Here is a 15,608-nt window from a genome sequence, read left to right as displayed (position 1 = left end):
TCTTAAATGGAAGAAGCTTGGACCCACCAAGACTCTTCCTAGAGCTGGCCGCCCGGCCAAACTGAGCAATCGGGTGAGAAGGGGCTTGGTCAGGGAGGTGACCAAGAACCCGATAGTCACTCTGACAGAACTCTAGAGTTCCTCTGTGGAGATGGGAGAACCTTCCAGAAGGACAACCATCTCTGCAGAACTCCACCAATCAGGCCTTTATGGTAGAGTGGCCATACGGAAGCCACTCCTCAGTAAAAGGCGCATGACAGCCCGCTTGGAGTTTGCCATGGTGGTGGCAGCATCATGCTGTGGGTATGTTTTTCAGCGGCAGGGACTGGAAGACTAGTCAGGATTGAGGGAAAGATTAACAGAGCAAAGTACAGAGAGATCCTTGATGAAAACATGCTCCAGAGCGCTCAGGACCTCAGACTGGGGTGAAGATTTACCTTCCAACAGGACAACAACCCTAAGCACACAGCCAAGACAACGCAGGAGTGGCTTCGGGACAAGTCTCTGAATGTCCTTGAGTGCCCAGCCAGAGCCCGGACTTGAACCTGATCGAACATCTCTGGAGAGCCTGAAAATAGCTGTGCAGCGACGCTCCCCATCCAACCTGACAGAGCTTGAGAGGATCTGCAGAGAAGAATAGGAGAAACTCCCCAAATACAGGTGTGCCATCTCAGCCTTTCCTCTAGGATTTTTCCTGTGCTTAGCTCTATTCTGTTTCTTTTTATCCTAAAAAACTCCCTAGTCCTTGCTGATGACAAGCATACCCATAACATGATGCAGCCACCACCTTGCTTGAAAATATGAAGAGTGGTTAGATTTGCTCCAAACATAACACTGAATTGAGCACAAAAAGTGAATTGCTTTGCCACATTTTTTGCAGTATTACTTTAGTGCCTTGATGCAAACCGGATGCATGTTTTGGAATATTTTTTATTCTGTACAAGCTTATTTCTTTTCACTCTGTCAATTAGGTTAGTATTGTGGAGTAACTACAATGTTTTGGATCCATCCTCCGTTTTCTCCTATCACAGCCATTAAGCTCTGTAACTGTTTTAAAGTCACCATTGGCCTTCAATCAATCAATCAATCAATCAATCAATCAATCAATCAATCAATCAATCAATCAAATTGTATTTATAAAGCCCTTTTTACATCAGCAGATGTCACAAAGTGCTATACAGAATCCCAGCCTAAAATCCCAAACAGCAAGCAATGCAGATGTAGAAGCACGGTGGCTAGGAAAAACTCCTAAAAAAAAACCACCTTGTGGTGAAATCCCTGAGCGGTTTCCTTCCTCTTCAGCAACTGAGTTAGGAAGGACGCCTGTATCTTTGTAGTGACTGGGTGTATTGATACACCATCCAAAGTGTAATTAATGACTTCACCATGCTCAAAGGGATGTTCAATGTCAGGCTGTAACACAACAAAATGTGGAAAAAGTCAAGGGGTGTGAATACTTTCTGTAAGCAGTATCTGCACATCAGCTATGGTGTCTTTGTTCATGCCGATATCGCGTGGAATGTTTTATTGATTTGATACTTTAGTGTTACTCTGTCTAAGGCTAAGTGCTATGTGGGGATCCTATGAGAAACAGGACTAGATTGTTCTTTGCACTATATTTTTGATCATAGAAAGCACTTACTGTAGTGGGGGAAAAAATCATTATGGCTCTGAGCCAAGGGTTTGACTGTGAGCTTTATCATGGCTCCGGTCATAAGTAGTACACTACAGAGAATATGGGTGCCATTTTGGGACAAACTGAACTGAACTTGGAAGAGGTCGATCCCACAGCAGCCCAGTTGCCGGAGAGGCTGCATCATGCTATGAGGTTTTTTTTGTTGATTAAAAAGCACAGGCAAAATCTTAGTCTGCTTTCCAACAGACACTCCTAGTTAAATCCTAGTTACAGTTTTGACTTAAACCAGCTTGAAAATCTATGGCAAGACTTGAAAAAATGGCTGTCTAGCAATGATCAACAACCAACTTGACGGAGCTTGAAGAATTTTTTAAAGAATAATTTGCTAACTCAGAAAGACTCCAACGCCAAAGCTGATTCTAACATGTAATGAGGGGGATGAACACTTATCTAATCAAGACATATTAGTGTTTTATTTTTCATATATTTTTATTTTTTACAAAATGTTAGAATTTTTCTTCCACTTTGACATTTAGAGTATTTTGTGTAGATCGTTGACAAAAAATTAAAATTAAATCCATTTTAATCCCACTTCGTAACACAACAAAATGTGGAAAAGGTTCTGCAGGTCCAATAATATCAAACAGTACAGTACATTGTAATGGAGCACTTTAACATGTCAGCTATCTCACATTAAACAGTCCTCCAGAGAGCTTTAACCTGATTTTAACAGGGATTATGCTGTTGTGTAAAATGCCCTTTTTTTTGTACATGATTAAAATTGTGCATCTGTAAACCTGCGTTAACATTGTCATTCATTTCCCTCTTCTATACACACTGCCAGTACGGGTGTCACCATGCCAGACCCTAACTGCTGCTAGGTGGGATTAACTAGGCAGACCCTACCTGCTGCTAGGTGGGATGAACCAGGCAGACCCTACCTGCGGGACCACTTGGCGGAGGGCCGTCCGAAAGGCCTCTTCCAGAGCACCCCATGCAGCTGCACCTTGGTGCTAATGTCCAGCACTTCAGAGTCTGTCTGTCTGTCCATGGAGGTCCAGGGGGAGAATAAAGAGGGTTTGGACGACGAGGAGAACATCGCTACAGGGGGGTGGGGAGGGAGGACAAAATATCAATGGAACACAAACAGAAATGGGGGAACTAGGAAGTACACACAGAGCAGCCACACACACAATAACACACACACACACAATAATACACACACACACACACACAATAACACACACACACCCAATAACACACACACACCCAATAACACACACACAATAACACACACACACACACCCAATAACACACACACACCCAATAACACACACACACACAATAACACACACACACACAATAACACACACACACACACAATAACACACACACACACCCACACTGACAGACACGTACACACACACACACACACAATAACACACACACACCCAATAACACACACACACACCCACACTGACAGACACGTACACACACACACTTGTGGACACAACACACACTCACAGACAAAGTAACAAACAAATCCCAATACCAAACTCAGTGGGGTGGAATGATGAAGCTGCCAATACGGGCATCAGCTGGAGGCAGACTACTGGACGGAGAGGAGAGGAGGGATGGAGAGACGGTTGGGGGGAGGGCAGGAGAGAGAACGAGAGAGAGAGAGAGAGAGAGAGAGGGAGACAGAGAGAGAGAGAGAGAGAGAGAGAGAGAGAGAGAGAGAGATAGAGAGAGGCAGAGGCTTTAGAAACGAGTTCTAGTAAATCTGTTGCAAGGTCAATACATCCCTGTCATCCTCTCCCTCTGAGCCAGACAGGCAGGCCAGTAAAATCTCTTATTCAGATTAGTGTAGTGCAGCTTCCTGTAGAGGGAAAAGTGTGCATCCCAAATGGCACCCTAGTGCACTACTTTAGAGCAGGGAGCCCGTAGGAGTGTAAAATGATGCTCGACAAGAACACGCACTCTACTTTCTAGCAAAGAGCATGCTACATAGTCAAATGGAGAGCACGGTATGTTGTGTATATTTCCTGTTACAGATGTATACATCTGCATGGTTACAGCATATATGCAGATTTAGGGAATGTGTGTGTGTGTGTGTGTGTGTGTGTGTGTGTGTGTGTGCTAATGGATGGGAGATTAACATCTATATATTTTTCTGCCTCTGTATCCATCCTATATGACAGCTACGTGGATGTATAGTGAAATAACACATCCCCGTGTTCTCCAAAACCCAGGGATCGTCTCTATACATACTGTAGGTTTAATGGACAGTAAACATTCATAATGAGTTCTAAATTTAAAAATCTCATTGCTTATATGGATCTGCATGCCGTCCTAATCTGGGCCAGGCTGATGTCCTAATCTGGGCCAGGCTGATGTCCTAATCTGGGCCAGGCTGATGTCCTAATCTGGGCCAGGCTGATGTCCTAATCTGGGCCAGGCTGCTGTTTCCTGGTTTCTTTGGATCCCCATGACCTTTCACAGAAGCATCAGCTACAGGGCGGCAGGTTAAGAGTGTTGGGCCAATAACCCAAAGGTTGCTGGTCCGAATCCCCGAGCCGGCAAGGTGGAAAAATCAGCTGTTTTGCTCTTGAGCAAGGCATTTAACCCCCAACAATATCTTCTCTCCGGGCGCCGTTGATGTCAATTAAGGCAGCGCCCCTCCCACCTCTCTGATTGGTTAAATATGGAAGACAGATTTTGATTGAATGAATCTCCTTTCCCTTCCTTTTCCCTCTTCCTGGTCCACAAAAAAAACACAAAAACATTACCGTCACACACAATACAACGATATACAAACAATACAACTAAAAAAGTATACAAACAATACATCTAAAAAATAACGTGTGTGTCCCCTCACAGTCGCTGCCGTTCCATGAGTTTTTTAAAGGTAATTTTGGTTTTTGCTTGAGTAATTGGAGATGGAAGTGAGTTCCATGCGATCATGGCTATGCATAAAACTGTATGTTGCCGTGAATTCATTTTTGGACTTGGGGAATGTGAAGAGACCCCTGGTGGCATGTCTTGTGTGGTATGTATGGATGTCTGAGCTGAATGTTATTTGATTATGCAGGCAATCTGGAATTTCCTCACAGTAATATTTCTCATAAAAACTAGAAGAGAAGCAGTTAATCTCTCGTCAACCCTCAACCAGGAAAGACTGTCATGCATGTTGTTGATGTTAGTTCTGTATGTGCAGTTAAGGGCAAGGTGTGCTGCTCTGTTTTGAGTCAGCTGCAGCTTTGCTAGGTCTTTCTTTGCTTCACTTGACCATATTAACAGACAGTAATCAGGATGGGAGAAGATCAAAGCCTTAAAAAACGCAGAACATCTTTTTATAACAGACATACCCCTCCCCATCTTCACAACTTTGCCAATATGACTTGACCATCCAATGTTATACCTAGGAGTTTAGCTTCCTCAACTTGCTCAATGGTCACAACCTTTATGCACAACTCCAGTTGAGGTCTTAGAGAACGTGTTGAACTAAATACAATGTTTTTAGTTTAAAATGTATTTAAGACCAGTTTATTATTGATCACCCATTATGATACTGACTGTAACTCCTTATTTAGAATTTCAGTGAGTTCTCACTGGCTTTGGGTGCCGACATAATAATAATAATAATGTAGAGTGTGGAATCATCCGCATACATAGCTTTGTGTGAGACCAGTGGAAAATCATTTGTAAAAATAGAGAAGCGTAACGGCCCAAGGCAACTGCCCTGCGGGACGCCGCACTGTACACATCTGATGTTAATAATAATAATAATAATTAATCATTTAGCAGACGCTCTTATCCAGAGCGACTTACAGGAGCAATTAGGGTTAAGTGCGTTGCTCAAGGGCACATCATGTTAGAGAAGCATCCATTGAAGAACACTCTCTGGGTTCTATTGGATAAATAACTCTCCAACCATTTGATGGCTGGTGATGTAAAGCCATAGCAAGTGAGTTTCTTCAATAACAATTTATGATCAATAACATCAAAGGCTGCACTGAAATATAGCTCCAACAATCATCTTATTATCCATTTCTTTAAACCAATCATCATTCATCTGAGTCAGTGCAGTATAAATTCAGTGCCCTTCTCCATGTTGAAAGTCAGTCGTTAACTTGTTCTCTGAAAAATAGCATATTTGGACAAACACAATCCTCTCCATCAGTTTACTAAGGACAGGCAGTAAACTGATTGGACGGCTGTTAGAGCCAGCAAAGGGTTCTTTCCAATTTTTTTGAAATTACTTTAGCTTCCTTCCTTCCTGTGGTCAAACACTCCTTCAGGCTTTGGTTAAAAACATGAAAGGTTTTGGGTGTTGAGACCCAGGTTGTGTAGGTCTTGATCCAGCTGGTCGGACCACCAGGCTCTTGGCTTTCCTCTCAAAAATCAAATTTTATTGGTCACATACACATATTTAGCAGATGTTATTGCGGGTGTAGCGAAATGCTTGTGTTCCTAGCTCCAACAGTGCAGCAGTATCTAACAATTCACAACAACATACACAAATCTACAAGTAAAAGAATGGAATTAAGAAATATATAAATATTAGGACGAGCAATGTAGAATATAATACAGTATATACATATGAGATGAGTAAAGTAGTATGTAAACATTATTAAAGTGACTAGTGTTCCATGTCTATAAATATAGGGCAGCATCCTCTAACATGGTGACCACACCACCCGCGTCGCATGCGCGAGCATTGAGAAATAAATGTACACATACGTTATTCAATCATTGCACCCACACTGCTCGCTCGCGTCTGCGTAGCCAGGCGCTAAAATAGAACTTGGTTCTATTTGTGACGCTTGACGCGCTGCAAGTCCCGCCTCTCCCATCTCCTCATTGGTTTTTAGGAGCATATACCCACGTGGGTGATTGAAAGATGAACTGTCCACCCTCCAGTCCAGTAGGTGGTGGTAATGCCTCTTAAAGTTGATAGCCAACCGCCATATAAAGTCCAGAGAAGAAGAAGAAGCCTGAAGGAGGAGAAAATACTAGAAACTCACTCTGTTTACCCTTTTATCTGTGGATGAATTGTCAGAGTAGAGGACCGTGTGCATTTCAGGTTAAAAAAAAACAACCCAATGTTTATATCCCAGGACAAATTAGTTAGCAACAGCAAGCTAGCTAGCTAAATTCGACCTGTCCCCAAATGAATATAGTTGGTTCAGAGTTCATTTTGATATTTCAACCTGCGTGTCCTGATCGCGTCTGGTGCGGGTGGAAAAACTCAACATGAGGACGAGCGGTGCGGTCAGCATTTAAGGTGCAGGGTTGAGTAACCAGGTGATGGCACGCTAGTGATGGCTATTTAACAGTCTGATGGCCTTGAGATAGAAACAGTTTTTCAGTCTCTCAGTCCAAGCCTTGATGCACCTGTACTGTGAACAGGCCGTGGCTCGGGTGGTTGATGTTCTTGATTATCTTTTTGACCTTCCTGTGACATCGGCGGCTGTAGGTGTCCTGGAGGGCAGGCAGTGTGCCCCCGGTGATGCGTTGGGCAGATGGCACCACCTTCTGGAGAGCCCTGAGGTTGCGGGCGGTGCAGTTGGGGGAGTGGCCAGTTGGGGGATGGCACATTGAGGATAAGAGCAGGCTCAGAGGTGGGTTTGATCTGGCCAGGACAGGTGACCAAACTGTCAGAGTCGGGACACATTGCACCAATTCATTTTTATTTATTTAAATAATCATAAAACACAGTTTTGCAACATCTTTAACTTTTCACAATCAACAGATGGAAAAAAGGCAGACTCCTTATGGAATGATCACATGAAAACCCCCAAAGTATGACCTCTACTGCTTACCCCTGACCCTCCTCAACAACTCTCTCTCTCTCTCACACACACACACAAGTCTTTTGACTAGATCCAGAAGGGGAGTAAGTCGCTCTGGATAAGACCGTCTGCTAAATGACTAAAAATGTAAATGTAAAAAAATTAGGAATTCACATCCCTTGACTAGATCCCAGAGGCTTCACTAGATCCCTCGACTAGATCCCAGAGGCTTCACTAGATCCCTTGACTAGATCCCAGAGGCTTCACTAGATCCCTTGACTAGATCCCAGAGGCTTCACTAGATCCCTCAACTAGTTCCCAGAGGCTTCACTAGATCCCTCGGCTAGATCCCTGAGGCTTCACTAGATCCACTTTTCACTAAGAACCAGTAGGGGGGGGGGGGGGGGGGGCATCCCTTTAGAACAGACTTACAGTTTGAAAGAAAAATTAATCTGCAGCCGAAGGTACTGCATGCACAACCACCTCTACACTCTCCAACCCCAGAAGAGCAGCGTTTGTCTCGGTCTACTCTGCACCCATTGGTTGTTTTTATTGAATTCTCATAAGGATATAATATTATTTGAAAGTTAAAATTACTATTGCCATATAAAAAAAAAAATTCATTACATTTGGACTCCTCACTCAACCCTTATGTGACCAGACCCTTCCCATTCACTGTAGTGCCCTGAAAAGGCCAGAGCAGCGCAGCACTGTGGCCCAGGATGCCAGCCCAACAGAATGAGCGCCTCAAACCACCTGTGATAGTAAAGTACTGTTGGTCTTCCTCTGACACAGTTACATTCATGTTCATCATACATATTACATGAGCTCTGCTGGGAAGCAGAGAGGAACAGGAGAAGTGAGGGGGACAACTGGGCCCAAAATCTGTCTTTTCCAGCAGATGGCACTTTTATTACAATTTTTTCACCTCACTAAAAGCGAGGAGTTTTTGAGTGGAGGTCAATGAGTGTCAAATTCGGTTAACAAGAAAATGTATGGCTTGTTTTCTACGTGTGGCTTACTTGATCGGATAGGGGCATTGAGGGCATTTCTTTCCATTGTTAGAGCAGCCACTAACCCATCTGGTCAATATAATGGATCCATCTGTGTGGGTAGACATGGCCACCAAATCTTACAAAATTAACAAGATTATTGCTCATATATCTTACAACATTCACATGATTATTGCTCAGATCTTATAACATGAATAATAACAGAAGATAAATTAAAGCAAAATCGGAGAGAAAAAACTAAAGCCATTACGTCAGAACTGCTGTTCTGTTTGGCCCAAATGCAAAGAGCTAAGTCCCTCGTCACAGACAGACAGATGAGCACTACGTGGTCCAGACAAAGCTAGATGAGCACTACGTGGTCCAGACAAAGCTAGATGAGCACTACGTGGTCCAGACAAAGCTAGATGAGCACTACGTGGTCCAGACAAAGCTAGATGAGCACTACGTGGTCTGTCTGTCGGTCTACACTCCATATTGCTGGTCCCTCAATTCAGAGTTCATTGTAATGTGTCTATCCGTCTGACTACTCACTGAAAAATGCAAAATGTAAATGTACCCTACAATCACCCAGTCCACCACCATCAACTAGACCAGTAGTTACCCTACAATCACCCAGTCCACCACCATCAACTAGACCAGTAGTTACCCTACAATCACCCAGTCCACCACCATCAACTAGACCACTAGTTACCCTACAATCACCCAGTCCACCACCATCAACTAGACCACTAGTTACCCTACAATCACCCAGTCCACCACCATCAACTAGACCAGTAGTTATCCTACAATCACTCAGGAAAACAGGTCTGGAGAGAACAACCACATCTTGAAAACTAAACGATTATGGTGTATAATTTAGAGGCTGGTCCTGGGGCCAGGGCTTCCATTTTAAGGCTGAAGCAAGACAGTTATCCTCTAAGCTGTTTACCCAACAAGGCGGCGGGGGAGGCCTTTTGATATCGTTTCAACTGCAGATTGCCCCTTTAACAGGTTAGCTAGAGTCTGTGGAAAGCAGTCTTATAGACAATATGTCTCTCAGATGTACAATGTCCCTTAACAATAGAGCAGAGAAATAGTCTATAGTTCAGGCCAAACTTCATAGAAATGTAACTACTCACATGTAAACGTCTAAATAGTTACTGATTCCACTAGCAGGAATATAAATACAGACCACATTTCATCTCACAGTACAAGCCTGTGTGTCACAATACAAGCCTGTGTGTCACAATACAAGCCTGTGTGTCACAATACAAGCCTGTGTGTCACAGTACAAGCCTGCGTGTCACAGTACAAGCCTGCGTGTCACACTACAAGCCTGCGTGTCACACTACAAGCCTGCGTGTCACACTACAAGCCTGCGTGTCACACTACAAGCCTGTGTGTCACAGTACAAGCCTGTGTGTCACAGTACAAGCCTGTGTGTCACAATACAAGCCTGTGTGTCACAATACAAGCCTGCGTGTCACAGTCCAAGCCTGCGTGTCACAGTCCAAGCCTGCGTGTCACAGTACAAGCCTGTGGGTCACAGTACAAGCCTGTGTGTCAAACTCAACATGGCACATTAACATTGCTCTGAAAACCAGTGAGGGTGATAATCACTCCGATTTAAAAACTGTACTTTTACTGCAAGATGTCACAAATATCTCTACGTTTCTCACAGCCCAGTCCTCAACAACAAAATAGCAGGTACATTAACAGGAGGTCAGGAGTTGACGGTTCATCTGTAGCACTGAAAACAGGATACAACCATGATCAACTCCCCTGCTATCTGTAAAGCATACCTAGAGAGAACCCCCCCCCAAAAAATAGAAAAATACATGTCTGCTTAAAAGAAACAGAAAACATGGTAGCAGTATAGTCTAGTCATCACTATCAGCAGACAGCACTTCCTTTTGAGTGTTGAACGAGAGGGAGGTCGTTGTTACTATGGTTATGACGTCATCATCCCTTCCTGTTGTCCAGTGTGGTTCCGATTCCACCGCAGGTCGTTGTCCCGGCAACGAGGACAACAACAACCCCACTCCAACCAATCAGTAGTCCATCCAACAGAACAGGTAAATAAGACATTTGAGATGTGTGATAAGAGGTGTCTGTTAGGCTGCTTTCACTCTAAACCCACTCCATCCCTCCTTCACTCTCCTCCTCTGGGTCTCATGTGTGTCTAAACCCACTCCATCCCTCCTTCACTCTCCTCCTCTGGGTCTCATGTGTGTCTAAACCCACTCCATCCCTCCTCCACTCTCCTCCTCTGGGTCTCAGGTGTGTCTAAACCCACTCCATCCCTCCTCCACTCTCCTCCTCTGGGTCTCAGGTGTGTGTGTGTCTCTCTAGTGCTGGTGTCCAACGGACAGCACCAGTGGTATCAGACAACCCAGAACCAGAGCCCCAACCTCCACCTTGCTCAGCCCCTTCGCTGCTTCCTTCCCCGGAGCGGGGGAGTGGCTGTGTCCGGTCCCGCCCACCTCAGGCAGAACGTGTACGGTGGCGACATACAGGAAGGTCCCGGCAGAGAACAACATGGCCACGCCTGTGGCGTTCACGTCTGACAGCGCCTCTTTACTGCTCTGGAGGGGAGAGGACAACAACATGGGGGTTGTTAGAATAGGGAGGAGGTTATTGGGGTAGTGGGGTATTGGAGAGGGGGTAGTGGGGTATTGGAGAGGGGGGTAGTGGGGTATTGGAGAGGGGGGTAGTGGGGTATTGGAGAGGGGGGTAGTGGGGTATTGGAGAGGGGGGTAGTGGGGTATTGGAGAGGGGGGTAGTGGGGTATTGGAGAGGGGGTAGTGGGGTATTGGAGAGAAGGGTAGTGGGGTATTGGAGAGGGGGGTAGTGGGGTATTGGAGAGGGGGGTAGTGGGGTATTGGAGAGGGGGTAGTGGGGTATTGGAGAGAAGGGTAGTGGGGTATTGGAGAGAAGGGTAGTGGGGTATTGGAGAGGGGGGTAGTGGGGTATTGGAGAGGGGGGTAGTGGGGTATTGGAGAGGGGGTAGTGGGGTATTGGAGAGAAGGGTAGTGGGGTATTGGAGAGGGGGGTAGTGGGGTATTGGAGAGGGGGTAGTGGGGTATTGGAGAGAAGGGTAGTGGGGTATTGGAGAGGGGGGTAGTGGGGTATTGGAGAGGGGGGTAGTGGGGTATTGGAGAGGGGGGTAGTGGGGTATTGGAGAGGGGGGTAGTGGGGTATTGGAGAGGGGGGTAGTGGGGTATTGGAGAGGGGGGTAGTGGGGTATTGGAGAGGGGGGTAGTGGGGTATTGGAGAGAAGGGTAGTGGGGTATTGGAGAGGGGGGTAGTGGGGTATTGGAGAGGGGGGTAGTGGGGTATTGGAGAGGGGGTAGTGGGGTATTGGAGAGGGGGGTAGTGGGGTATTGGAGAGGGGGGTAGTGGGGTATTGGAGAGGGGGGTAGTGGGGTATTGGAGAGGGGGGTAGTGGGGTATTGGAGAGGGGGGTAGTGGGGTATTGGAGAGGGGGGTAGTGGGGTATTGGAGAGGGGGGTAGTGGGGTATTGGAGAGGGGGGTAGTGGGGTATTGGAGAGAGGGGTAGTGGGGTATTGGAGAGGGGGTAGTGGGGTATTGGAGAGAAGGGTAGTGGGGTATTGGAGAGGGGGGTAGTGGGGTATTGGAGAGGGGGGTAGTGGGGTATTGAGAGGGGGGTAGTGGGGTATTGGAGAGAAGGGTAGTGGGGTATTGGAGAGGGGGGTAGTGGGGTATTGGAGAGGGGGTAGTGGGGTATTGGAGAGGGGGGTAGTGGAGTATTGGAGAGGGGGTAGTGGGGTACTGGAGAGGGGGTAGTGGGGTATTGGAGAGAAGGGTAGTGGGGTATTGGAGAGGGGGGTAGTGGGGTATTGGAGAGGGGGGTAGTGGGGTATTGGAGAGAAGGGTAGTGGGGTATTGGAGAGGGGGGTAGTGGAGTATTGGAGAGGGGGTAGTGGGGTATTGGAGAGGGGGGTAGTGGGGTAGTGGGGTATTGGAGAGGGGGTAGTGGGGTATTGGAGAGAAGGGTAGTGGGGTATTGGAGAGAAGGGTAGTGGGGTATTGGAGAGGGGGGTAGTGGGGTATTGGAGAGAAGGGTAGTGGGGTATTGGAGAGGGGGGTAGTGGGGTATTGGAGAGGGGGGTAGTGGGGTATTGAGAGGGGGGTAGTGGGTTATTGGAGAGAAGGGTAGTGGGGTATTGGAGAGGGGGTAGTGGGGTATTGGAGAGGGGGTAGTGGGGTATTGGAGAGGGGGGTAGTGGGGTATTGGAGAGGGGGGTAGTGGGGTATTGGAGAGGGGGTAGTGGGGTATTGGAGAGAAGGGTAGTGGGGTATTGGAGAGGGGGGTAGTGGAGTATTGGAGAGGGGGTAGTGGGGTATTGGAGAGAGGGGTAGTGGGGTATTGGAGAGGGGGTAGTGGGGTATTGGAGAGGGGGTAGTGGGGTATTGGAGAGAAGGGTAGTGGAGTATTGGAGAGGGGGTAGTGGGGTATTGGAGAGGGGGGTAGAGGGGTATTGGAGAGGGGGGTAGTGGAGTATTGGAGAGGGGGGTAGTGGGGTATTGGAGAGGGGGGTAGTGGGGTATTGGAGAGGGGGGTAGTGGAGTATTGGAGAGGGGGGTAGTGGGGTATTGGAGAGGGGGGTAGTGGGGTATTGGAGAGGGGGGTAGTGGAGTATTGGAGAGGGGGTAGTGGGGTATTGGAGAGGGGGGTAGTGGGGTATTGGAGAGGGGGGTAGTGGAGTATTGGAGAGGGGGGTAGTGGGGTATTGGAGAGGGGGGTAGTGGGGTATTGGAGAGGGGGGTAGTGGGGTATTGGAGAGGGGGGTAGTGGGGTATTGGAGAGGGGGGTAGTGGAGTATTGGAGAGGGGGTAGTGGGGTATTGGAGAGGGGGGTAGTGGGGTATTGGAGAGGGGGGTAGTGGAGTATTGGAGAGGGGGGTAGTGGGGTATTGGAGAGGGGGGTAGTGGGGTATTGGAGAGGGGGGTAGTGGGGTATTGGAGAGGGGGTAGTGGGGTATTGGAGAGAAGGGTAGTGGGGTATTGGAGAGGGGGGTAGTGGGGTATTGGAGAGGGGGGTAGTGGGGAGGTCAAAGACCACCAACTGACCTGGCTGAGTCCTACAAAGGTAACCATGGCGAGGACAGGTGCTGCCAGGGCGAAGACCAGCAGGTGTTTACGGATCCGGTTCCTCTCCAGACCAGCATGCATCAGGAAAGAGACCAGGCCAAAGGCTGCTGGGGCCTGGGGGAAAGACAGAGACAGGGTTTAAACACACACGGCGTGTACAAAACATTAAGAACTCCTGCTCTTTCCATGACAGACTGACAAGGTAATCCAGATGAAAGCTATGATCCCTTATTGATGTCACTTGTTAAATCCACTTCAATCAGTGTAGATGAAGGGGAGGCAGCAGGGGGAGGCCGTCAGGAAGGCAGTGTGTCCAGGCCTCAAATGTCCCGGCGGCCACCCGTCTGTGGCCTTAATGCCCTCAACAAAAAAAAACATGCCTTGTGGCTAAACTGGCCCTTGTGCCCTTGGGCTGAAAACAATCATTATAATTCCCATCTCCCGGCTGCCAATCGCCGCACTCCAAAGCACACGGTTCTCTCAGATCTCTCAATTCTTATTAGCCAATGCCTGTCACGTGATTGGGTCCTTCTCACAGGACTCAGTAGGCTACAAGTGAAGATAGACACATTGGGGATGCAACGGCACGCGCCCTTATCCAATTCCGAGGCGCATATTGAAGATGTTTGAAGAACTGTCCACATTTACTTTTTGTCAGCCAACAAGATGAGTAATTAACTGCAAAAGCACTAGTCTATTTCAAACTACTATCCCCCATAGTACACATTTTGACCTATTCTATTGGTCAGCTTGTCGTTCTGTGCGAGAAAGAAATATTCCAAACAGACTCTGGGACAGTTGTGGAATGATAGATCCCAAATTAATACAACTACTGTAGATCAAAAAGCAACGAGGCTGATGCAACAGATCAGAACGTTTAGCTTAAAATGTTGATAAACTATTAGTCTGTTTCTTCATATTATAAACGCAGCAATGGGCACACGGCAGCAGGCTATAAGCACGAATGTTCCAAAATGCAATTAGCGGGAAAACACCCTTCTCAAAAGCGCACTGCAAATGAGAGCAGTTTCATATGACAGATATAAAAAATATCCTTTAGAAATTTAGAAAGAGGGAAGATCTAAAGATGCAACAACTAGCACGGGTTGTTAATATGACTAGGATTGTGTCTTTGGCTGCTGGAGAACAAAATAAAGTTGAGAACATGAGAGAAATACTGGGATTCCATTGCTATGAGGAAGTGTTTATAAAATAATTCCCTTAACATTCCTATGGTCGGAACACGGTAAGGCATGCCTCATAAAATGACAAAAAAAAAGAAGGTTTTAAACGTTTATGGTTAAATAATTCCAAAAGATTGATTGCAAACCTGCTCAAACAGGCACTGGCCTTTGTCTCCCCAACTGAACGAACAGTGCCTAAAGTATGTGGACAGAATCAAGCCTTTAGATATTAATAATCCTACATTATATTTGTCAAACATGACTGGCGTTTAGCCTATACAGTGCATTCGGAAAGTATTCAGACCCCTTGACTTTTTCCACATTTTGTTACATTACAGCCTTATTCTAAAATTGATTAAATCATTTTTTCCCTCATCAATCTACACACAATACCCCATAATGACAAAGCAAAAACAGGTTTTTAGATTTTTTTGCTAAAAAAAAAAAAAAAAAAATCACATTTACATAAGTATTCTGTACCTTTACTCAGTATTTTGTTGAAGCACCTTTGGCAGCGATTACAGCCTCGAGGCTTCTTGGGTATGACGCTACAAGCTTTGGGGAGTTTCTCCCATTCTTCTCTGCAGATCCTCTCAAGCTCTGTCAGGTTGGATGGGGAGCGTCGCTGCACAGCTATTTTCAGGTCTCTCCAGAGATGTTCGATCAGGTTCAAGTCCTGGCTCTGGCTGGGCCACTCAAGGACATTCAGAGACTTGTCCCGAAGCCACTCCTGCGTTGTCTTGGCTGTGTGCTTAAGGTTGTTGTCCTGTTGGAAGGTGAAACCTTCACCCCAGTCTGAGGTCCTGAGCGCTCTGGAGCAGGTTTTCATCAAGGATCTCTCTGTTCTTTGCTCCGTTCATCTTTCCCTCGATCCTGACTAGTCTC

At 46.5% G+C, this 15,608-nt stretch overlaps 2 protein-coding genes across 2 annotated transcripts in view; both read right to left on the bottom strand.

The window, feature by feature from the left end:
- The window catches only part of LOC311126652 (pleckstrin homology domain-containing family D member 1-like), a gene marked incomplete at both ends in the record, with an annotated part of 39,328 nt that extends 36,593 nt beyond the window's left edge, over nt 1-2,735 (bottom strand). The window contains one exon of the mRNA XM_084200644.1: nt 2,578-2,735. Coding sequence (XP_084056770.1) covers nt 2,578-2,735 — 158 coding nt within the window. The remainder of the gene's footprint in view (nt 1-2,577) is intronic.
- A 4,343-nt stretch (nt 2,736-7,078) lies between these two features.
- Nucleotides 7,079-13,653, bottom strand: LOC311126653 (zinc transporter ZIP9-like; the record flags this gene model as incomplete). The annotated part of the gene is made up of 2 exons (XM_084200645.1): nt 7,079-11,008; nt 13,519-13,653. Coding segments are annotated over 2 exons (372 nt in total), but the record flags the coding sequence as incomplete, so codon positions are not given.
- Between the last annotated feature and the right edge of the window lie 1,955 nt (nt 13,654-15,608).

The sequence above is a fragment of the Coregonus lavaretus genome (assembly GCF_964263955.1).
Source record: "Coregonus lavaretus genome assembly, contig: HAP1_SCAFFOLD_605, whole genome shotgun sequence".
Lineage (NCBI taxonomy): Eukaryota > Metazoa > Chordata > Actinopteri > Salmoniformes > Salmonidae > Coregonus > Coregonus lavaretus.
This window is presented reverse-complemented; position numbering and strand designations above follow the sequence as displayed.